At 40.8% G+C, this 25520-nt stretch overlaps 1 protein-coding gene across 1 annotated transcript in view; it reads right to left on the bottom strand.

Moving 5' to 3' along the window:
* The window catches only part of CATSPERB (cation channel sperm associated auxiliary subunit beta), a 209974-nt gene that overhangs the window by 83277 nt on the left and 101177 nt on the right, over window positions 1-25520 (bottom strand). Inside the window, exons 12-15 of the mRNA XM_055288401.2 lie at window positions 19846-19912; window positions 9498-9544; window positions 8169-8318; window positions 5457-5615 (exon numbers count right to left, since the gene is read on the bottom strand). Coding sequence (XP_055144376.1) covers window positions 5457-5615; window positions 8169-8318; window positions 9498-9544; window positions 19846-19912 — 423 coding nt within the window. The remainder of the gene's footprint in view (window positions 1-5456; window positions 5616-8168; window positions 8319-9497; window positions 9545-19845; window positions 19913-25520) is intronic.

Here is a 25520-nt window from a genome sequence, read left to right as displayed (position 1 = left end):
CCATTTTCCTAGTGAAGGACATCTTGGTTGCTGTACAACCCTCACATCCAACTGGACCATTTTGTAAGCTCTATTAGATTTACATCAGTTTTAGCTATTGTTCATCTGTTTCCACAAAAGTTGTTACAATTCCTTGGCCTTTCTAAATTTTTATTCAACTGTTAGTTCTGTTTCTTAGCTTCATTTCAGAGGACACTGTATAAACCCTTTATCTTTAATTCTGACTATTTATTGCCCATGATCAAAACACACATAAATGGATTTTGTGTGTGTGTGTGAGATCAGGTCTCACTCTGTCACCCAGGTTGGAGTGCAATGGCACAATCTTGGCTAACTGCAACCTCTACCTCCCAGGCTCAAGGAATCCTCCCACCTCAGCCTCCTGAGTAGCTGGGACCACAGGCACGTGCCACCACACTTGGATAATATTTTTGTATTTTTTGGTGGAGACAGGGTTTTGCCCTGTTGCCCAGGCTGGTCTCGAACTCCTGAGCCCAGGTGATCCACCCACCTCGGCATCCCAAAGTGCTGGGATTACAGGTGTGAGCCACTGCACCCAGCCTGAATTTTTGAGATGTATAAAATACTGGCAAAATTTTTGATCTACACACTTTTAAACCATTAAGTTCAAGTATAATAACTCCTTACACCACTGTTAGTTTCCAATCCATGGGGCCTAGGAATTCTAGAACAAAAGACAATGAAGCAACCACTTTTTCAAAAAATGACAGAAAATGAGTAAATAAAGTCATAGGATTCTACACAGTTGGAGAAATACAGAGAAAAAAACGCAAGATGGAAACTGGGGGAAATGCATGCCCAAGAACTCTATTTAGATGATCGCCTGTTATATATGTGGAGAAACCTGCACACCACCAAATGCAAATTGCGTTGCTCTTATAAGGGGAACAAACATTCATGGGTCAAAGAAGAAATTAGAGGTTTTAAACTGATATTGGCTGGGTGTGGTGGCTCATGCCTGTAATCCCAACACTTTGGGAGGCCAAAGCAGCCAGATCACGTGAGGTCAGGAGATCGAGACCAGCCTGGCTAACATGGTGAAACCCCCTCTTTACTAAAAATACAAAAATTAGCTGCGTGTGGTGGCAGGTGCCTGTAATCCCAGCTACTTGGGAGGCTGAGGAGGAAGAATCACTTGAACCTGGGAGGTGGTGGTCGCAGTGAACTGAAATGGTGCCACTGCACTCCAGCCTGGGCAACAGAACAAGACTCCATCTCAAAAACTAACAAAAATCCCCCAAAAAACCCCAAAACGGATATCGTTAGGCTTTGTGTCCCTACCCAGATCTCATCTTGAATTATAATCCCCATAATCCCCAGGTGTTGAGGAAGGAACCAGGTGGAGGTGATTGGATCATGGGGGCAGTTTCCCCATGCTGTTCTCCTGACAGTTCTCACGAGATCTAATGGTTTTATAAGAGGCTGTTGCCCCTTCACTCTGCCACTCTTCTCTCAGCAGGCTACTCTAGATCTCTTGAACTTTCTAGCTAATCAAGGGTACAAGGCATCTAAGTCAAAGGCCCAGCTTTGCCTACAGCAGGTCAAATATCTAGACCTAATCTTAGCCAGAGGAACCAGGGCCCTCAGCAAGGAAAGAATACAGCCTGTACTGGCTTATCCTTGCCCTAAGACATTAAAACAGCTGTGGGGGTTCCTTGGAATCACCGGCTTTTGCCAACTATGAATCCCTGGATACAGTGAGATAGCCAGGCCCCTCTATACTCTAATCAAGGAGACCCAGAGGGAAAATACTCATCTAGTAGAATGGGAACCAGAGGCAGAAACAGCCTTCAAAACCTTAAAGCAGGCCCTAGTACAAGCTCCAGCTTTAAGCCTTCCCACAGGACAAAACTTCTCTTTATACATCACAGAGAGAGCCGGGATAGCTCTTGGAGTCCTTACTCAGACTCGTGGGACAACCCCACAACCAGTGGCATACCTAAGTAAGGAAATTGATGTAGTAGCAAAAGGCTGGCTTCACTATTTAAGGGTAGTTGTGGCGGTGGCCGTCTTAGTGTCAGAGGCTATCAAAATAATACAAGGAAAGGATCTTACTGTCTGGACTACTCATGATGTAAATGACATACTGGGTGCCAAAGGAAGTTTATGGCTATCAGAAAACCGCCTACTTAGATACCAGGCGCTACTCCTTGAGGGACTGGTGCTTCAAATATGTATGTGTGTGGCCCTCAACCCTGCCACTTTTCTCCCAGAGGGTGGGGAACCAATCGCGCATGACTGCCAACAAATTATAGTCCAGACTTATACCACCGAGATGATCTCTTAGAAGTACCCTTAGCTAATCCTGACCTTAACCTATATACCGATGGAAGTTCATTTGTGGAAAATGGGATACGAAGGGCAGGTTATGCCATAGTTAGTGATGTAACCGTACTTGAAAGTAAGTCTCTTCCCCCAGGGGCCAGTGCCCAGTTAGCAGAACTAGTGGCACTTACCTGAGCCTTAGAATTGGGAAAGGGAAAAAGTATAAATGCATATACAGATAGCAAGTATGCTTATCTAATCCTACATGCCCATGCTACAATATGGAAAGAAAGGGAGTTCCTAACCTCTGGGGGAATCCCCATTAAATACCACAAGGAAATTATGGAGTTATTGCACGCAGTGCAAAAACCCAAGGAGGTGGCAGTCTTACACTGCCAAAGCCATCAAAAAGGGGAAGGAGAGGGGAGAACAGCAGCATAAGTGTCTGGCAGAGGCAGGGAAATACCAGCAGAAAGGAAAGAGATAAAGCGACAGAAAGTCAAAGAGAAAGAAAGAGAAAGAGAGAGACGAAGTCAAAGACAGCAGGAAAGAGAGAGATAGAAGTAGTCAAGAAAAAACAGCATATCCTATTCCTTTAAAAGCCAGGGTAAAGTTCTGTCTACCCAGCCAAGGCATATTCTTCTTATGTGGAACTTCAACCTATATCTGCCTCTCAGACAGTCTGCAAGAAATAATCAAATCTATCTTTACTCTACAATCCCAAATAGACTCTTTGGCAGCAGTGACTCTCCAAAACCGCCAAGGCCTAGACCTCCTCACTGCTGAGAAAGGAGGACTCTGCACCTTCTCAGGGAAAGAGTGTTGTTTTTACACTAACCAGTCAGGGATAGTAAGAGATGCTGCCCGGCGTTTACAGGAAAAGGCTTCTGAAACCAGACAACACCTTTCAAACTCTTTTTTTTTTTTTTTTTTTTTTTTTTTTTTTTTTTTTTGAGACGGAGTCTCACTCTGTCGCCCAGGCTGGAGTGCAGTGGCGCAATCTCCGCTCACTGCAAGCTCCGCCTCCCAGGTTCACGCCATTCTCCTGCCTCAGCCTCTCCGAGTAGCTGGGACTACAGGCGCCCGCCACCACGCCCGGCTAATTTTTTTGTATTTTTAGTAGAGACAGGGTTTCACCGTGGTCTCGATCTCCTGACCTTGTGATCCGCCCGCCTCGGCCTCCCAAAGTGCTGGGATTACAAGCGTGAGCCACCGCGCCCGGCCTTCAAACTCTTATACCAACTTCTGGAGTTGGGCAACGTGACTTCTCCCCTTTCTAGGTCCTGTGACAGCCATCTTGCTATTACTCGCCTTCGGGCCCTGTATTTTTAATCTCCTTGTCAAATTTGTTTCCTCTAGAATCAAGGCCATCAAGCTATAGATGGTCTTACAAATGGAACCCCAAATGAGCTCAACTAACAACTTCTACCGAGGACACCTGGACCGACCCACTGGCCCTTTCACTGGCCTAAAGAGTTCCCCTCTGGAGGACACTACAACTGCAGGGCCCCTTCTTCACCCCTATCCAGCAGAAAGTAGCTAGAGCTGTCATCAGCCAATTCCCAACAGCAGTTGGGGTGTCCTGTTTAGAGGGGAGATTGAGAGGTGAAGCCAGCTGGACTTCCTGGGTCGAGTGGGGACTTGGAGAACTTTTCTGTCTAGCTAGAGGATTGTAAACACACCAATCAGTGCTCTGTGTCTAGCTAAAGGTTTGTAAACGCACCAATCAGCATTCTGTGTCTAGCTAAAGGATTGTAAATGCACCAATCAGCACTCTGTAAAATGGACCAATCAGCACTCTGTAAAATGGACCAATCAGTGCTCTGTAAAATGGACCAATCAGCAGGATGTGGGTGGGGCCAAATAAGGGAATAAAAGCTGGCCACCTGAGCCAGCAGCAGCAACCCACTTGGGTCCCCTTCCATGCTGTGGAAGCTTTGTTGTTTCGCTCTTCACGATAAATCTTGCTGCTGTTCACTCGTGGTCCACACTATCTTTATGAGCTGTAACACTCACTGTGAGGGTCTGCGGCTTCATTCCTGAAATCAGTGAGACCACGAACCCACCGGGAGGAACAAACAACTCTGGACGTGCCACCTTTAAGAGCTGTAACACTCACTGCGAAGGTCTGCGGCTTCACTCCTGAAGTCAGCGAGACCACACACCCACCGGAAGGAAGAAACTCTGGACACGTCTGAACATCTAAAGGGACAAACTCTGGACACACCATCTTTAAGAGCTGTAACACTCACCATGAGGGTCCACAGCTTCATTCTTGAAGTCAGCGAGACCAAGAACCCACCGGAAGGAACCAATTCCAGACACAATGATTGTAAGTTTTCCGAGGCCTTCCCAGCCATGCAGAACTGTGAGTCAATTAAACCTCTTTTCTTTATAAATTACCCAGTCTCGGACAGTTCTTTATAGCAGTGTGAGAATGGACTAATACATAAACATTTAGTGTGAAAAACTAAAATATGGAAGAGAGTTTTAAAAAGACCTAGAAACAGGATATCATCTTTAAAATCTCTAAATTTTGCACATAATATAGATATTTGAGAAACTGAATTAGTTCCTTCTTTGGAAGTCATTGCAGTACTTTCTTAGTTCCAAAGTTTGCTTAATGTTTCATAATCTGTGGCCCTTACTTTTTTAAACTGTCAGATGCTCCATGGATGGTATAACTACTCCTTTAACAAGCTTTCAGGGTACTGATACAGAAATGACTGAAGGAGCAGCCAGAGGGTGGAAAATGCTACTAGGAGGAACTTAAAAGAACAACAGAGCCAGAAAGTCAAGCTCAGACAAAGTCAAACAGAAAAAGGCAACATTAAATGCTGGAAACACCAGTTAGAAATACACTTTTGATGGGGTTAGTGGCAAAATCTAAGTAATTCAGAGCTGGAAAGACATGTATAGTAATTGGCAAGATTCAAGATAACTCTGATGTACCCTTGGCTCATTTTCATCAGCCAATGAACTACCTAAAAGGTAAAAACTGATAATAGACACCAAGCTTAGTATATAATAAATAGTCAATAAATATTGTCTTCCCTCCCACTGCCATCTCTAGGTCATCAGAGAAGCTCTGTTCTTAATGTACAGCCATGTAGCATACAGTAGGTGGATGATTTAACTCTAACACAGACTGAAGTTCCATGTGTACGCACCTGATCGCCATAAGCATACAAAAAGTGGCTTCGGGGATGAAATACCATTCCAACGGGAGAAGAGAATGATGAAGGAAACCGAAAAATTGGAAATTTTGATTGTGGATTTGGTTCATTATTTCTCAGGGTGCTCACAGAGGCAATGGCAGTTTTCCTGACCTAGGTAAACAAAGAATGAGCAAGTCATAAGAATGTTGCCATTATTATTAGTCTGTGTTACAATTTTTAGAATTTCCTGTTACTAGTATTTTGATTAAGAGAGAGATACACTCACTAACACAACATAGAACTAGAAGGATTAGCAGTAATTGTTATCTCTTTACTTCACCACTCTGGCCCCTGCTACACTCCCATCTTATAGTTGTTGAAAATGAAGTTTAGGAGATTAAAAAATTTGTTGAAAGTTCTATAATTAACAGCAAAGAGAGGTTTATTATAGAATCACTGCTGAACTTGTCAGACAGACTCCAAAGCCCATGCTTATGACTATCATGCCAAAAGTGTGGATGCCTAAGCCACACCCCAGTTCTATTCAACCGTTATTTTAAAGGGGATCAGAAGATGACACCTCAAGCTGGGCGCAGTCTTCAGCTTAAAATTATCTTTATATAAACGTGGTTTGTAATCTCAGCACCTTGGGAGGCCTATGTGAGAGGACTGCTTGAGCCTAGGCATTTGAGAACAGCCTGGTCAACAAAGTGAGACCCAACTGCACTAAAAAAAAATTAAAAATTAGCCAGGCATGGTGGCATGCACCTGTAGTCCCAGCTACTAATCAGGCCGAGGCAGAGGATGGCTTGAGCCAGGAGCTAGAGTCTGTGGTGAGCTATAATCACACCACTGCCCTCCAGCCTGAGTGACAGAGTGAGACCATCTGAAAAGAAAAAAAAAAAGAGATATGAAACCACAAAATATGCCACTTTTGGCCAGGTGCAGTGGCTTATGCCTGTAATCCCAGCACTTTGGGAGGCCGAACTGGGTGGATCAGTTGAGGCCAGGAGTTCGAGCCCAGCCTGGACAGACAACATGGCAAAACCCTGTCTCTACTAAAAATACAAAAATTAGCCGGCATGGTGGCACACACCTGTAATTTGGGAGGCTGAGGTGGGAGAATCTCTTGAACCCGGGAGGCAGAGGTTGCAGTGACCCAAGATCGCTCCACTGCACTCCAGCCTGGGTGACAGGGACCCTGTCTCAAAACAAAAAAATGCCACTTTTATATAAAGATAATTTTAAGCTGAAGACTGTTGAGATTCAACAGATGCAGAGAAAAAACTTTGGAGCCTTTTGTGTCTGACTAAAAGCAGGAACTGCTGGGAAATGAGGCTGACAGAAATTCCTCTTTGGGGCAGATTACTCCTAGAAGGAAGAATGTAAATAAAACCTGTCCCAAATCCCTTCTCCAGAGGAGTTTCATAGCCCTGAATGAGAAGGAAAGACCACTCATACCTGGATTTACAAACATTATCAAAAACATTCATATCTGCTGGCCAGGCGCTGTGGCTCATGCCTGCAATTCCAGCACTTTCGGAAGCCAATGTGGGTGGATCACTTGAGGTCAGGAGTTCAAGACCAGCCTGGCCAATATGACAAAACCCCATCTCTACTAAAAAGTACAAAAATTGGCCAGGTGTGGTGGCAGGCACCTGTAATCCCAGCTACTTGGGAGGCTATGGCAGGAGAATCGCTCGAGCCTGGGAGGCAGAGGTTGCAGCGAGCCGAGGTTGCAGTGAGCCGATCTTGCACCATTGCACTCCAGCCTGGGCAGCAGAGCAAGACCCCATCTCAAAAAAAACCCAAAAAACCAACAAACAAAAAAAAATCGTCTCTCCTGTTTGCTGTCCTGAAAACCCATTTATCTTTTTTTTTTTTAAAAAAAGCAATTTGTTTTTCCATAAATGATTTTCTCCCTCTCCCCTTCACCTATTAAGATGGTACCTAACCTCCACATTTTAACCTAATCACTGAGTTTCCCATGTGTGCACATGTAGATAAACTATTTTCTCCTATTAATCTTTTTTTTTTTTTTTGGTTTAATTTGCAAGGCTCCAGTCATTGAACATAAGAAGGTGGAGGAAAGAGTTTTTTCCTTCCCTACAATCTTGACAATAGGGGCCGAACTTACGGTTTTATTTGTTTGTTTGTTTGTTTTCTTAGACTGGGTTTTGCTCTGTCAGCTTGCCTGGTGTGCCAGAGTGCAGTAGTGCCTCACTGTGGTCTTGAAATCCTGGCCTCAAGCCTCCTGCCTCAGCCTCCTGAGTTGCTGGGATTACAGGCATGAGCCATCACAACTGTCAGTTTATGTGTTTTTTAATGGCTTTAAGAAGAATTCTAATTCACAGGTAGGGTTAAGGATGTTTGGAAGAAAAAAATATAGATCTGTGGCAATTACTTCCATTTTTTTTCTGTTTAACCATTTTATGGAATCTTAAATTTATATAGAAAAATCCCAGCTTATATTCTTTAGAGAATTAGCAAGGGAGAATCACTGTGCATACAGCATCATGTTTTCCATTTTCATCAAAATGAATGACAATCAGGTGAGAAATCTCTAAAGTGTCAAGCTATATTATTGATCTTAAATAATTTTGCTGTAGCCAATTTTATAGGTTCTATTGCCAGACATAACAAGAACTTGAAAATAACTTTTGCTAAGGTAAATTTTTATTGTTGTCATGTCAAGATAAATTCCCTCTGGGATATAAGACCTACCTTGTTATAGAAGAGGTAAACTCCAGTACCATGCTCTTGGTCAACAAGAAATGTTAGCACAGTTGGAAGAATTTTTATTCCTTTAAAAATGTGAGGTAAGCAGGGTACCCATTCAAGAAACGGTTCCTGACTATAAAAACAAGAGCTTGACTATAAAAAAAGGAGGGAAAAATTAATGCTGTTTTTGAAATATAAGTTCTAATTCTCTTAGTGAAACTAGCCCAATTGTTCACAGAAGTAATATTTACAGTTTTTTGAACAAACAGAAATTAACCCTCCCTCCCTGGTCTTAAAACCCACTGGTCTTTAAACTCCCTGGTCTTAAAACCTACATTTGTCTTATCTGAATTCCTTCTTTAGGAAATTGACCCTTGGGCAAGAAACTTGACCCTTAGGCAAGGAACTGAAACTCAACAGATCACCACATCCAGATAATGAGAAGTCAGACCCCTCATCCATCATGATTGCTTCCTTACCCATCTCTAATTCCTGTTTTCCTACCTTCCTTTTGGTGTAAATCCCCCAAGTTTACTCAGAGAGACAGGTTTGAGATTTTTATCTACCATTCTCCTTGGCTGCAGCACCCGATTAAAGCCTTCTTCCCTGGCAATACTTGTTGACTCAGTGATTGGCAGTCTATACAGCAAGCAGCAGGACCTAGACTGAATTCCTAGTGTTTTAGTAACAGTAGAAAAATAAATTAACAACCATCATGTTGCTCTGACTGATCACAATTGTTTTTTTAAAAAATCCTTAATGTGGCTGGGTTTGGTGGCTGATGCCTGTAACCCTAGCACTTTGGGAGGCCAAGGGGGGGGTGGGTCATGAGGTCAAGAGATCAAGACCATCCTGGCCAACACGGTGAAACCCCATGTCTACTAAAAATACAAAAATTAGCTGGATGTGGTGGAGCATGCCTGTAGTCCCAGCTACTTGGGATGCTGAGGCAGGAGAATCGCTTGAACCTGGGAGGCAGAGGTTGCAGTGAGCCAAGATCATGCCGCTGCACTCCAGCCTGGAGACAGAGCGAGACTCTGTCTCAAAAAAAAAAAAATCCTTAATGTCTGTGCATCTCTTCTGAGGGATATGAGCCCAGAAAACATTGCAATGCATGTCTTTCTGGTACGAATTGTTTTTCTAGAATCATTGCTTAGGTCCTGATTAACATAATTAGGTAAGTACTAATAAACCCAAGTAGAAACACCACTGGGAGCAAAGAGTGATTGTGAAGCCTTTCAGTCTGTAGAATTGCCATTTTTTAGATTAATCACAATCCATGAAGTCATGCACAACAAAATTTCTTAACTTATAAAATATTCAGTATCATACCTCACTTAGCGTTCTGTTTCTCTCAAAGGTGACTGTAACATAATCAACTATAAAATAAATACAAGGGTACAGGAATTATGAGCACATCTGTATTTCTAAAACTGGAAGGGTTAGTCTTAATAGTCTTCATGAAAATCAAAGAAATTATTTTTGCAAGTAAACCTTATGGTAAATGAAAATAATAAGAGTTATGTATCATCAAGTAATGTACACTCAAATCTAGTTTTCTTATCCCTAATTCAAATGTACCTATTGTCTCAGATTTAAGTTAGAATTTTTTTGTTTTAGGCCATTAACTTATATAAAGCAAACTTATCTTTATATTTTGTTCTAGTTTTATTTTATGTCATTTTATTGAATCTAGTTGTAACTGAGTAGCATAGATTCAAAATGAATTTTAAAACTTTTTTTATTCCTTTCTTGATTTTTGCCTTGAAAACATACTTTGGAACTTTGTTTCCCTCCCCTCCCACTCGACACTCCCTGCACTGCTAGCTTATCTAATTATGTTCCTGCTTAGAAGTTCCAGGGGCTAATTTTGAGACAAATAAGACATGGAGACTCAGTTGTAAAATTCCAGAGATTACCTCAAGGAGGTTAGTCTACAACCTGGCCATCATGAAGATGACACCAGCCTATGCTTCAGGTGGACCATGATTAAAGATAGCCACTGGGACAAGACATACAGACCTTACACCCAGCATCATTCCTGCATGCCTCCCACCCCAAGATCCCCCTTCTAAACTCCTCTCCCCAGCCTAAAGTTTGGAATGGTCTTTTAAAGGTGTGAGCCTGGCCACTCTCCCTACTGCTGGCTTTTGGAATAAAAGTCACTTTCCTTTCACTGCATCTCATCCTTGTTCATTTGGCTTTATATGTGGCAAGCAGCCAAGCTTGCATTCATTACAAATTTGGTAGTCCATTTAGGGAGTCTGCATTTTGAGTGGTCTAGTCTGTCAATCTGGTTTGCAACGAGTGGGGCAATTGGCCACAGCTGTGTGCCAGGGCTTTCCTATTCATGCTACTGGATGGGACAAGAGTTGCTCATGAATACTAGCTGCTGCTGGCTAGCTGACCCTGCAGCTGGGGCTGTGGGCATTTTCCTGGCAGCTGCTGAGATACCTTAGTCTCAGGAAATTTCCCTTCTCTCCTTGTCATGGTGTTAGCTGCCTACTACACTTTGCTGATGCAGGGAAAGTGACATGTGAAGAAGTTGACAGACTTCAGAACTGGATAAGTCAACTGGAATGCACCCAGGTCTCCTCTGTCTCTTCTGTGGTAACACTTGAGCTCTGCTCCATTTGGATGTAGCTGCTTGTGACATTGTCTGGGCAGGTACACCATCTTTATCTGTGGTACCACTTGAGCTTTGTTCTGTTTTGACCTAGCTGCTCATGGGGCCATCTGAAGTTGAGACAAGGTTTCAGGACTTTTATCTAGTCCCCTTGATGGGGAATCAGGCTGGGAGTGCACCATCTGAATCTGTAACTGTGTACGTATGTGATCTACATTTGGGCCCTTATCTACTTGCAACTTTCTTTCCTTCTTTCTCTACCCTTTAAGGCAGCCTGTATAAGCCCCCCACTCAATCTAGGGATCCAACCCTGAAGTAGAACAACTTCTGTCACCCTGGCTCTTGGCTGGGTTGCTCTTTCTCGGACCCCAAAGTACTTCTCAGAGCTGTGCCAAATCTTATGGGGGAAAGAAGCATGTGAATTCTTCTATGGGTTGTCTAAATGGGCCTGTATCCCACTTATGGTTTTCAATGCTATTTGTCGGAAATACCTGGGATAAATGTTTAAACAGTTCCAACTCCAATTCTTTTGCCCTTTCTGTCCACTTGTTTTGCCATCTCATTTGTTGCCCTTCCATTACTGCTTACTGGGATTGCAGCAGGACCTGGACTTAGACTAAGGTTGATGTGCTAAAAAAAAGGCTATACTGGTCATTGCCAGTCATTAGCCTGTTGGGGAAATTAATTCTTTGACATCTTTGGCTCTCCTAACTGTGTGGCAAAATTTACACAGGCATGCCTATTGGTACCATCATCACTGGTTGTATAAAGTAAGGAGAATTCACCCAACTCCTGGCAATCTAGTTGCAGGGAATTATTGACACAGAGGCAAAAGCAAAGCATCAATATAGGCTGCTCCTCTGCTCACTAGAGGCCCCTGATTTTGTCATCCTCTTTAGGACTCCAGCTGGTTACATATTATGGTCATTTCTGTGCACATTTTAAACTGATGGGCAAGTTATAGTAAAAAAAAAAAAATCAGAGCTCACATGGTTAATTTGCAACTATAAAGTTAATCAGAGTTCTAAAGCTGTCTATCTTCTTTTTTTTTTTTTTTTTTTTTTTTTTTTTTGCCTGCCTTGAATCTGCTTTGAATCTGCTTTTACTAAGCCATGGTGCTAAGACTCATTATTTATGTTCTAACTGAAATGTAAACATTGGAAACTCACTTGGAATGGAAGGAAAAAAAAGGATAAAAGAGACTTTTAAAAACTAAACTGCCACATGAAATTTAAAGTAGTTTTTTCTAATTCTGTAAGGAATGTCAATGGTATGGAACCAAAAAAGAGCCCATATAGCCAAGACAATCCTAAGCAAAAAGAACAAAGCTGGAGGCATCATGCTACCTGACTTCAAACTATACTACAAGTCTACAGTAACCAATACAGCATGGTACTGGTAAGAAAACAGACATCTAGACCAATGGAACATAACAGAGACCTCAGAAATAACGCCACACATCTACAACCATCTCATCTTCCAAAAACCTGAGAAAAATAAGCAATGGGGAAAGAACTCCCTATTTAATAAATGGTGCTGGGAAAACTGGCTAGCCATATGCAGAAAACTGAAACTGAATCCCTTCCTCACACCTTATAGAAAAATTAACTCAAGATGGATTAAAGACTTAAATGTAAAACCCAAAGCCATAAAAATCCTAGAAGAAAACCTAGGCAATACCATTCAGGACATAGGCATGGGCAAAGACTTCATGATGAAAACACCAAAAGCAATTGTAACAAAAGCCAAAATTGACAAACAGGATCTAATTAAACTAAAGAGCTTCTGTACAGCAAAAGAAACTATCGTTAGAGGGAGCAGGCAACCTACAGAATGAGAGAATATTTTTGTAATCTACCCATCTGACAAAGGGCTAATATCCAGAATCTACAAGGAACTTAAACAAATTTACAAGAAAAAAAAACAAACAACCCCATCAAAAAGTGGGCAAAGGATATGAACAGACACTTCTCAAAATAAGACATTTATGCGGTCAACAAACATAAGAAAAAAAAGTACAGGCTGGGCGCGGTGGCTCTCGCCTGTAATCCCAGCACTTTGGGAGGCTGAGGTGGGCGGATCACAAGGTCAGGAGATCAAGACCATCCTGGCTAATGCGGTGAAACCCCGTCTCTACTAAAAAAAATACAAAAATTAGCTGGGCATGGTGGCAGGCGCCTGCAGTCACAGCTCCTGGGAGGCTGAGACAGGAGAATGGTGCAAACCCAGGAGGCGGAGCTTGCAGTAAGCCAAGAGTGTGCCAGTGCACTCCAGCCTGGGTGACAGAGCGAGACTCCGTCTCTAAAAAAAAAAAAAAAAAAAAAAGTGCAACATCACTAATTGTTAAAGAAATGCAAATTAAAACCACAATGAGATACCATCTTACACCTGTCAGAATGGCGATTATTAAAAAGCCAAGAAACAATAGATGCTGGCAAGGCTGTGGAGAAATAGGAATGCTTTTACACTGTTGGTGGGAATGTAAATTAGTTCAGCTATTGTGGAGACAGTGTGGCAATTTCTCAAGGATCTAGAACCAGAAATGCCATTTGACCCGGCAATCCCATTACTGGGTATATACTCAAAGAGAAATAAATCATTCTACTATAAAGGCATATGTGCATTTGGGCCCTTATCTACTTGCTACTTTATTGCAGCACTAGTTACAATAGCAAAGACATGCAACCAACCCAAATACCCATCAATGATAGACAGGATAAAGAAAATGAGTACATGTACACCATGGAATACTATGCAGCCCTAAAAAGGAAGGAGATCATGTCCTTTGCAGGGACATGAATGAAGCTGGAAGTCATAATCCTCAGCAAACTAACACAGGAACAGAAGAAAACCAAACACCACATATTCTTCCTCATAAGTGGGAGCTGAACAATGAGAACACATGGACACAGGGAAGGGAACAACACACACCAGGGCCAGTTGGCGGGTGGGGGGCAAGGGGAGAGAGAGCATTAGGACAAATAGCTAATGCATGTGGGGCTTAAAACCTAGATGATGGTTGATAGATGCAGCAAACCACCACGGCACATACATACCTTTGTAACAAGCCTACACGTTCTGCACTTGTATCCTGGAACTTAAAGTAAAATAAAAATAAAAATAAAAAACAAAACTGAACTGCCATAGAGACTGCTTTACCCAAATATTGGTCCATTGCCTTTCTTGGATTACCTACTAAGGCAAACAAAGTTCAGCCATGTGAACAGATTCCAATTTTGTCACGAAAATAATTCAGATCCAGCTATCTTTTATAAAATGATGAGATTATATTGCTATCTTGTGGCTAGAATTCTAAGGTAAAAGCTATTGGATATTTGTGTGTGTGCATATACATGTTTAGATATGTTTATGTGATGTTGATGTATTATGTGATGTGTCACATCTGGCATGCTACCAAGCTGGCTTATGAGTAAATGAGTACTCATAAATGAAATCCAAAAGCTCTTCAAGTTCACATGCATCTTTGATAAATAAAACTGGTTTTAAATATGATTAATAAAATTAACATTGCCGGGCGCGGTGGCTCAAGCCTGTAATCCCAGCACTTTGGGAGGCCGAGGCGGGCGGATCACGAGGTCAGGAGATCGAGACCATCCTGGCTAACACGGTGAAACCCCGTCTCTACTAAAAATACAAAAAATTAGCCGGGCGTGTTGGCGGGCGCCTGTAGTCCCAGCTACTCGGGAGGCTGAGGCAGGAGAATGGTGTGAACCCGGGAGGCGGAGCTTGCAGTGAGCCGAGATCGCGCCACTGCACTCCAGCCTGGGGGACAGAGAAAGACTCCGTCTCAAAAAAAAAAAAAAAAAAAAAAAAAAAAAAAAAAAAATAAAATTAACATAGAAATGTCTTCAGAAGTGTCAGCATACATTTTTGTCTGAGTTTACTGATTAGCTATGTTTTGTATTTGCCTCTGCTAGATATATTAAGCTGTCTGGATTTGGCATAAAAGTTATAAGGCTATAAACCCAGCCAAAAGCAGAATGATCTTTGTTTGTATGATTTTTTTTGATAAATAAGACTAATTTAATATTGGTGGTTCAATAAAAACAGCTGAATCTTCTAAGTTGTCAGCAAAATGCCCATGTGTTTAACTTTAAGGTTCTTAGGTGAACCCCTGATGTTTACAAGCTTTAAAAATTGTTAACAGGAAAATAACTTTAAATGATGACTAGTGCTGTCTAATATCTCAGTTTTCAAAAGTAATCTGGATAAATGATTAAAAATGAAAAAAATCAAATACATGTAAATGGGGTAAATGCTTGCGGGTAAACTTTTTATGAAATTTAAAATCTTAAAATTATTTTGGATGCTCATTTGGATGTCTGGGTCATTTCCAACTAAAAAAGGGTTATGATGTGGGAAAACATGTTTATAAACCTTGTAGAATTATTTCATCTATAAAATGTTAACATCTGATAAACAGTTCAGGATTTCTTGCTTCCTAAGCTTTCACTAAAGTTTAAAGTTATTAAAAATAAAAATACTAGTTAATATATAATTCTATAAGTTGTGTTCTTATTAAAATAATTTTGTATGAGAAAATATCTTATATGGTAAATTTCTGTCCTAAAGTAAAATGGTTGTTTAGGAAAGAGATAATATAGGACAAGATAGAAAGTCTAAGCATGCCATAGATGGCCTATGTCATATGCCATATTCATGGATGGCCTATGTCAGATGTAAGATTTTACATCTTATCAAGATAATTTCTATGTTATCTTTATTAGATTTTTGATAGCTTAAAAAACCTGAGATTTAAAAGGGTGAAGGCTTTTACAGCCACATAACCTTCTATGTTGCCCTTAAAGTCTTTTGATTATCACTTTGGTTAGATGAATAACTATTGTTTTACAATGACCTATCATTCTATTTTGACCAAATGTTTTGAGTCTTTTAACATCTTTCACAAATGTCCTCAAAATCAAATCCTAAACTAAATCTCTGACTTATTTCTTGGGCTCATCAAAGCTATAAAAATTAATCAATGCAAGTCTGTAAATCTTTTTATGGCTTCCAGTCAGGTCATAGACTCCAGTATCACCATCTCCAGCCTCTTGAAAAGGTCCTTAACAGGTGCTATTAACTAATCCATGTGCTGTTAAGTTACAGGGCTTTGACTCCTAGATGGGCATATCTCATCTAAAGAACATGCTGACTCTGCCAGTATCTGATACCAATCTCAAGTCAACCACAGCCTCATCTTTAGACCCAGACAAAGGTGACAATCAAAGTATACTGCCTTAATAGGACACAGTACAAGCTTGTATTAAAAAACATTAAGATTCATTTACTAATTTTGCCCCATCTGAATTAATATAATTTATTCTGTGCCTTAATTCTAAATAATTTAAATGTGTAGCTACCTGTGAGCTTCCTTTCCTGTCATTCTCAGAATGAGGCAAGGCTTATGACCATTTTGTTTGAAATGTTGCCAATTATGTTTTACTTTACCTCCAAAATTGAAACCATCCAATCTTTCTAGGCCCAGGGACTATTGCAGAAGTGGTGGTCATGTGATATTATAAGGGCTGGTTTTGAGGCATAAACTTAGTTCAGAACCTCCAAATCAAGGACAGACACACAGATGCCTAAACAGCTAAACAAAATGCTTGTGTTTTGTATAACTAATTGCTACAAGCTAAGATTATAGTAGCCCAATGCATAAATTATGTACATAAGTCAATCTTATAACTTTGTTTTTGGCTTTGGTTAAGGGTTAATGAGTGCCTGCCCTCCTCCATTCTAATCTGGCCTGAAATGTTTAATTGGCTCTAAGTCTTTTGACTCTAAGTTCCTTGGCCATAGGTGTCCCACTGGAGGGCATGATGGACCTGGGACAGGTAGTCACACCACCCCAGCATTAGTATGGGACAAAGTAAAACTTGGCCATTGATACTGCCTCTGGCATATCTTTACCAAAAAAGAGGAAATATAAACCAAAAAATAAAATACTGAGTCCCCTACCAACTGAACAAACCCTCCCCCTTAGCCAAGGGAACCACAAGAAAAACCCTTAAAAACTTAATTCCCAGCCATGATGGGATGGAAAGTCAGGCATGCCTCATTATATTCCCTCCATTTTATGATTTAGACACTACAACTGACCACTATTAATTATCATAAGACTGACAGAACAGGTTTTTTATGGCAGTAAGCTATCAAATTATAAACAGGACCTAAGCCGATGCCAGACAAGGATTAAGTCTCCCCCCAAGATAAACGGAGTCATATGTTACATGCGTGTTCGTTCAATATGCATGTGTCAGGACCACTTTCATAAATATTCATAGGTCCTCTTATAACTTGTTCAATTGGTATGTTTAGCCAACCTTTCATCATGTCCCCACAGGACCCCTGAGTATAATGGACAATGGAGAACAAACTTACTTTCTTATTGATATGGGGGGCTACATATTCTATAGTTAACATCTGCCTATCCTCTGATTCAGAAAAGACTGTGATGGTTACAGGAATGTCAGGGCAAATTGTGACTCACCCCTTCCTGCAACTTGTAGATTGTCATCTTAAAGACCACAATGACAGGAAAAACTAAAGAGATAAACCACACTCTAAAAAAATCACATTGCCAAAATATGTCAAGAAAGTAATTTGACTTTGGATGAATTTTTCCCATTGCCTTACTCTGAGTCAAGGTAACACCCCAAAGTGGGAGCAGGTTGAACTCTTTTGAGATTGTTTATGGGAGACCCTCCTTGGGAGTCCCACCTTTAGACCTAATAAAAGAATTAAGAATTAAACAATACATACACCAGTAGGGCAGACATTACTAACCATGCATCAGTTTTCTGCTTCCAGGTCCTCATACCCTAGAGGCGAGCCGCTTCACCCTTTCCACCAAGAGTTAAGGTACTGCTAAAAAGTCTTGGAAAAAAACAAGGACCTGACCGGCAGCTAGTCAAAAATGGTTGGGACTTATGATGCACTGCTGACCATGCATTCATCTGTCAAATTGGCTGGAATTAAACCTGGATACATCACACTCAGGTGAAGGCTCATCCTCAACCTGATACCTCAGACAAGCAGCCTGCCTGTTCATGTGTGCCAAGAAAATACCTAAAGCTGTATTAAAGAAAAAACATCACACAGATAAGTACTATCCTTTTCTTAACATGAACTTCTTAACAAGTTTTGTAGTCATGAATACATTATTTATCTCTGCTGAAACTAACCTTTTTGCTGAATGGTGGCTTCCCTCCAGAATAGAACAGACTGCTGGGTCTGTGGGGAATTGCCCTTTCTTTCACTGCAGGCTTGCCATGGTGCATGCAAGCCACCAACCTAAGTACTTGGAGTCATTTCTATACCTGGTATGGGGCAAATTCACCCATTTCCCTTTCATGGCCATAACTCATCTCATCATAAGCCTCATGAATTTCCTACTTGCCAGGAAATCAGGAAACATGTTTTTCAACTAAGTTGCAAGCAGATCAATGTCATCTCCACCTTGGCATATGCTGTACACAATGGTGTCAGATGGCTGACAGAGGTACAAATACAGGTAATAGGTCAAGCACCACTGTGTACTGAACACCACAACTGCAGCACACCTCAAGCTAACACCTGTAACATGGGATGGTTACCTCCCCAGCAATGTAATCAAACTCTTCAACTGACTAGCAATTATATGGCTGGGGTAGCAAAACAGCTCCTTCTCACATGGAGCCAACTCTTCCCCCTGGGGCTGGCTATGGGCCTGGGGCACTCACAGTTGGCCCTTCCTACCCTTTGATTGGACTGGCAGATGCATCTGGGAGCACCCTTACCTACCAGGATGAATCCTGTTCCATCTAGACTCTGCCTGCCAACTGGGAAAGCACAAATACCAACACCACTGTCAAAAATGGGCATCCTGGTGGTTTTACCCACTAGCCATCTTTTTCCCCCAGGCAGTGACCATGGTGTAGAATTGCAAGTAGAGGCCCTGGCTAAGCATATGGCTGCTGCCTTTAATAACACCCACCATGCCATCCCTCTTCTTACTGAAGAAACTTCCAGAGTAGGCAAGTGGCCTTACAAAACTATATGGCTGTAGATATCCTGACTGCAGCCTAAAGCGGCACTAGTGCATTAAGACTGTTGTCTATATATACTAGATTATTCTTATAATATAACCTAACCTGTGCATGCATTGGATACTCATATTCTGCTATAGATACCTTCTCCCAATAACGGATTGGTTTAGTCAGCCCCTTAGTGCATGGAAGACTTTCATATATAGCACAATTGGTATTTTGCTCATTGTCCTCTTCAGCTGCTGTGGATTTTATTGCTGTTGTATACTCTGCACAAGGATGCAGGAAAGATGTTTTCAGAAACTCCTATGTCCCTGCATCATAATGCTCCTGCAAATTCCTACTGCAAGTCTAGGAACTCGAGAATATTTCCAACTCCAGGTGGACAAATTCCATTCTGGTACCTCCTAACTATGGCCCTTCTCAGCAGGAAGTAGCCAGATCAACTATGCCACCCATTTTCCATAGAAATGGAACGGAATTTCACAATGGAAAGTTGCAACTGAGTGGCTTAGGTTAAAAATGCATTTTTGAAACTGTTTTTTCTTTTCTTGCTTTTAGCCTTGAAAACATACTTTGAAATTCTTGGTTTCCCTCCCTTCCCACCCGACACTCCCTTGCACTGCTGGCTTATCTAATTATGGGATTGCTTAGAAGTTCCAGGGGCTAATTTTGAGACAAATCAGACATGGAGACTCAGCTGTGAAATCCCAGAGATTACCTCAAGGAGGTTAGTCTACAACCTGGCCATCGTGAAGATGACACCAGCCTATGTTTCAGGTGGAGCATGACTCAAGATAGCCACTGGGACAGGACACACAGACCTTGCACCCAGTATCACTCCTGAATGCCTCCCACCCCAAGTTCCCCTTTTTAAACCCTTCTCCCCAGCCTAAAGTTTGGAATGGTCTTAAAAGACCATTCCGAAGGCTGAGCTTGCATTCAGTTACACATATATGTAAAAGTCTCTTAATACAGTATATCTTTAACCAAAATTTACCTTCAAAGTGCTCTCTGTTAGCAAAACATCTTTCATTATACCACAATTTTCCTTTCACATAGTCAACCTACATAAATAAATAAAATATCACTTAGCTAATATGTAGACTTAAGATATCTTAAGATATAAGATAGAAAAAACTAAAAAATTTCAAAGTTTGATAGTTCAGGAATGTGAGGCAAATAAAGAGACAAAAATTATATGCAAATAAAATAAAAGATTGTAGAATGAGGACAAGAAACAGGAACATACATTTTGAACAATGCACAAAAAAGGCATAAAGAGAAAAGAAATCACACATGAATTAGCATATGTTAATGGAGGATGCCCTTGTCTATGAACTGTCTTTCAGAAGCTACCAGAAGCCATTAGTCTTTCAGCACAGTTATAATGGGTCACATGTTTATGTTTTATTCCTCATTAGTGGCAGCTGGGTTTAAGGAGCGTTCCCAGAAGCCTGACAGCAGCAAGAAGCAACAGGAAAAAGGTTTTGAAAATTGGTCATGAGAGACAAGCTTCAATATACTGAATGTGTTGGATATAAATGTTGGATATTAATTAAATGCAACAGTTTGAGATTATTTTATTATAGGAAGATTCTGACCTTCAAATTTCTGTTGGGATGTAAGAAAGACTTTCTTACATTTTTATAGACTAATAATAAAATCTGTATAATCTGTGTGCAAAAGCCTTTGCTGATATCTAATGATAAAACTTGAACACATGAGGAGACACTTCTTTTTTTTTTTTTTTTTTAAATTGAGAAGGAGTCTTACTCTGTTGCCCAGGCTGGAGTGCAGTAGCACGATTTTGGCTCACTACAAACTCCGCCTCTCAAGTTCAAGTGATTCTCCTGCCTCAGCCTCCTGAGTAGCTGGGATTATAGTCACACGCCACCATGCCTGGCTAATTTTTGTTTGTATTTTAGTAGAGACAAGGTTTCACCATGTTGGCCAGGCTGGTCTCGAACTCCTGACCTCAAGTGATCCACCTGCATCGGCCTCCCAAAGTGCTGGCATTATAGGTGTGAGCCACTGTGCTGACCGAGGAGTCACTTTAATTTATTTATTTATTTATTGATGTGGGGTCCTGGCTCTGTCACCCAGGCTAGAGTGCAGTGGCATGATCGTAGCTCACTCCAGCTTCAAACTCTTCAGCTTAAGCAATCCTCCCACCTCAGCCTCCCAAATAGCTGGGACTACAGGTGTGCACCACCATGCCTGGGTAATTTTTTAATTTTTTGAGGGAAAGGAGTCTCACTATATTGCCCAGGCAAGTCTAGAGCTCCTGAACTTAAGCAATTCTCCTGCTTTGGCTTTGTAAAGCACTGGGACTATAGGCATGAGCCACTATGCCTGGCCGCCAACGAATTTTTTAAGTATCTACATTGTGCCATGTACTGTGCTGAGATTTTTCATATGTAATGTTACTTAATCACCTCATTTCTAAGAGGTAGATATCGTTATGCTCATTTTAAAATGAAGAAATTGAGGTCCAGAGAGTTATACAACTTGTTCAAAATTTTATGTTACATGGCTGATAAGTTAGTCCAAAATTTGAATCTAGTCTGTCTTCATTTATTCACTCACTGACTCAATAAATATTCATTGAGACTGCCTATGTGCAAGGCCGTGTGGTAACTTATCAGGATAAAATAGTAAATAAGATAGATCTTGACTGGAACCTAAAATCTTGTGAGGCTAGTCTGGGGGCTCAACAGACAAAATAGGGTGATAATAATAGGAATTTGTGCTGAGAATTTGGAGCATGCAAAGGAGGAGCACCTTGGTGGTCAGGGAGGGATTTCTGAAGAATGAGTTGAAATCCTCTAAGTGAAATAGGAGGAAGCAGTGCATGCTAAGTAGACAAAACATGTTATGCAAAGGAGTCGAGGTGTGAGAAATGTTAGCACATTCAGGGAAGGTGAGTGGTTTAGCATGGCCAGGCAGGATGGCTGCAGGTAGAGGCAGGCACACTCAGGTTGAAGCAGTAAGCATTTTGTGTGTCACAAGAATTTTAATTTTATCCTTAAAGAAGTGCTCCATATTCCTTGCTGTTGCCACTAAACAGATTTTGGTGGATAAGTAACAAATTTTATCTCGTGCCAAATCCCCAATTTAGGGATCTTATACTTCCTATTACCTTTGACTGGAAATGCTCTGTCAAAATAATTATTCCAAGTTACTCAAGTTTCTGCTTAAATTTCATCTCTTTGAAAAGGCCTGCTTTAATTACCCTATTTAAAACAGAATATTATCTTCCCCTCACTCTTTCTCTTACTCTGCTTTAATTTCAACGAGCACTTATTACTGTCTAAAATCACATTATGTATTTGTTTGTGTATTTTTTAATGGTCTAGCCCCCTCAGTAGAATGTTAAGCTACATGAAAGTAGGGACTTTGTCTTGTTCACTATGGAATCATCCTTGTCTGAATAAGCATGGAATATAGGAAGTGCTCAACAAATATTTGTTGAACGGATGAGATTTACTGAACGAATAAATAATTAAGTATTCACTCATTCAAATACCTGCCTAAACACCCACATACATCTCATTCTGAACACCTTTGCTTCAATCATTAGTAAAAGAGGTCTTATTTAAAGATAGATCCTTATACTCTTAAAAATAATTTCACTTTTTCCCTTCCCTCTACTTCCCAATCCCAGCACCTTTCTACCTTTGGAACACTGTATTTCCCCTCTCCCTCATCACTATCAACCATCCCTGAGTTTTACTAAGATATTTTAGTTTAATAGGACTTATTATAATATCCTTGCTAATTGTAAAAACTTCCATGAAGAGCAATTCGTGATTATTTTTTAATATTGCATAAGTATTTATCCCTTGATCTCCCAATCAAGTTCTAGGATGTATTGTATCTATATGTCTGGACACATAAAACTTCTAGGTACAAAATTATTCATGGCAGCATTGTTTGTAATAGCAAAATATTGGGAAATTACCCAAGCATCCAGCAATGGATGATAATTTAAATAAACTCTGGTTAGTTCATACAATGGAATACTTGTAGCTATAAAAAAGAAACAAAAAAGAAAAGGAGGCTATTCTCCTTTCACTAATATGGATTTTTTCCTATGATAATTATTGATAAGTGAAGAAAACAATTTAGCATACTTTGTATATGGTATAATGAAAGGAAGAAAAGTATATATATTCATAATTATTTGAATTTCCATTAGAAAACACTGAAAAGATATAAAATAAAAAAAGATTACCTGTAAGGGACAGGGAAAAATCAGGGTGAATACACAGAGAGGTGGGATAGAGACTTCTCAGTCTATATCTTTTTGTAACTTTTTTAGTTTTTAACTATGTGAATGTATTACCTATTTGAACATCATAATTTTTAGGTGTTGAAAATTCTCATTTCCCTTGCAACATGTCCTTTCTTGCTATAGGCTGTATGGGAGGGAGGTGGGGCCTTTGGGAGGTGATAAGGTGAATGGAATTAGTACCCTTATTTGATGTGGGGGTGATTCAGTGAATCGAGTTAGTCCTCTTATAAAAGAGAACCCAGGGAGATCCCTTGCCCCTCTGCCATGTGAGGACACAGTGAACAGATGGCTGTCTACGAACCAGGAAGGCAGCCCTCACCAGACACTGAATTTGCCTGTGCCTTTATCTTGGACTGTCTAGGCTCCAGAACTGTGAGAAATAAATTTCTGTTCTGTATAAGCCACCCAGTCTATGGTAATTTTGTTATAGCAGCCCACATTGGCTAAGATGTCTCTGTTCAAAAATCCTTATCTAGGCTGGGCGCGGTGACTCATGCCTGTAATCCCAGCACTCTGGGAGGCCAAGGTGGGTGGATCGCTTGATGTCAGGAGTTTGAGACCAGCCTGGCTAACATGGTGAAACCCTATCTCTACCAAAAATACAAAAATTAGCTGAGCATGGTAGCACACACCTGTAATTCCAGCTACTCAAGAGACTGAGGCAGGAGAATTGATTGAATCCAGGAGGTGGAGGTTGCACTGAGCCGAGATAGCCACTGCACTCCAGCCTGGGTGACAGAGGGAGAGTGTCTCAAAAAAAAAAAAAAAAAATCCTTATCTAGTACTCCATTTTGATTTATATGGATAGACAGAAAACACACGAATAAATATGAGATAAAATGAGAGAAACAGCCAAGTTTCTCTAGTCCTCTCCTTGTTTTCTTCCCCTTTATTGAAATGTCTGTTCTTTTTCATTTGTTTTATTAAAGTTCTTTCTTGAGTATTTTCCTTATTTGGGATAACCAGGTCATAAACTTTCTTAATCTGAAAGATGAATGATCTGTTGTCTGGAAATAGAAATTCTGGACTTTGGTTCTTTTGTCTTAAATAGACTGTAGATGTTGATTTCACGGTCTTCAAGCTTCTACTGTTGTATAAACAAAATCTAATACCAGTGAGGTATATTTTGCCTTTGCTCTTTCTGTTTGGATACTTGTAATATTTCCCCCTTAACCTTAAAACTGAGGAATATAGTCCTTGGATATGCCTACATTTTTTCAGTGCTCCCTGGAATTTAGTGGATTGTAATATATAGCCTTGGAACTTTCTTAATCTCAGTTATTGTTCTACTATTTTTTTTATTATTGCCTGTCTCATATCTGTTCCTTTTTAAATTCATCTGAAAACTCTTTTGCTCACCTGTTAGCCCTTCTGGATCCCTCCTCAAAGGCTCACTTTTGCCCTCGTGATTTCTAGCGATGTTCCTTAGATGGTTTGAGAAGTTTCTTCATCTTGATTTTCCATGCCACTACTCTGCATTTAAACAGTGGCCATTCTATCCTTCAATTTATTCCATTTTTAATGGACATTTTGGTATTCAGTCCAAGGAAGTATTTTTATGCTGCACTTGAAGCTCTTTATTGATGTTGACTGTGTTCTTGCTAATACCTCAGTGCCAATGACGGTAATCACAGAGTGGGTGCTCATTGGGTATCTGTGAAATTATTTTATTTAAAAATGTTGTTCTTGTTCAATTGTTGCCTTATCCACCAGCGACTCTAATTTTATTCTAATGATCTTTGCTCTCAAAATGCCAGGTTACCTTAAGTTTGCTTTGAAGGGAGGGCTCAGGTATGGTTTGTGGAGCACCTCGAATTTTGACAACTGGAATAATAGATGGCAAAGTGGTCTCTAGCCCTCTGGGCTGCCATGCCACCACCTTGGAAACAGAAGGGGTTCCCCTCTTTCCAGGTCTCCTTCAACTTGCCTACCTCAGGCACAGGGAGAATGCAGCTCTCCCGGTAGGCCCATCTCCAGCCTCACTCTCAGCCACACTCCCAAAATTGAGAGAACCCTTCCCTAGGATTTCGTGGAGCTCTGCCAGCCAAACTCCCTCCAGAATCCTTCCCCTTCCCAGTCCTCTACTCCCCGCTCTGTGTTGCCAAGCACTTTATTCTCAGGTAAATCATGAGTGAGGTAACGACATGCCAGATCACCTCAGTGAGATTCCTCAAAGCAGGCTCCCAGTGAGCCCAGCTGTCCAGTGGCCCCAGCAGCCTTTTTTGACTCAGGAGGGCAGGTAAGCTGAAGATGAAAGCTAAAGGGAGTTAAAGGTCACAGTATCCTCCATCCATTTATTTTACTTTTTGTGTGATTCTTCTTCAGGTGTAACTTTTTAAAATATATATTATCCTTTCTTCAGTTTCCTATAATGTTCC

Source organism: Symphalangus syndactylus, chromosome 8 (assembly GCF_028878055.3).
Source record: "Symphalangus syndactylus isolate Jambi chromosome 8, NHGRI_mSymSyn1-v2.1_pri, whole genome shotgun sequence".
Taxonomy (NCBI): domain Eukaryota; kingdom Metazoa; phylum Chordata; class Mammalia; order Primates; family Hylobatidae; genus Symphalangus; species Symphalangus syndactylus.
This window is presented reverse-complemented; position numbering and strand designations above follow the sequence as displayed.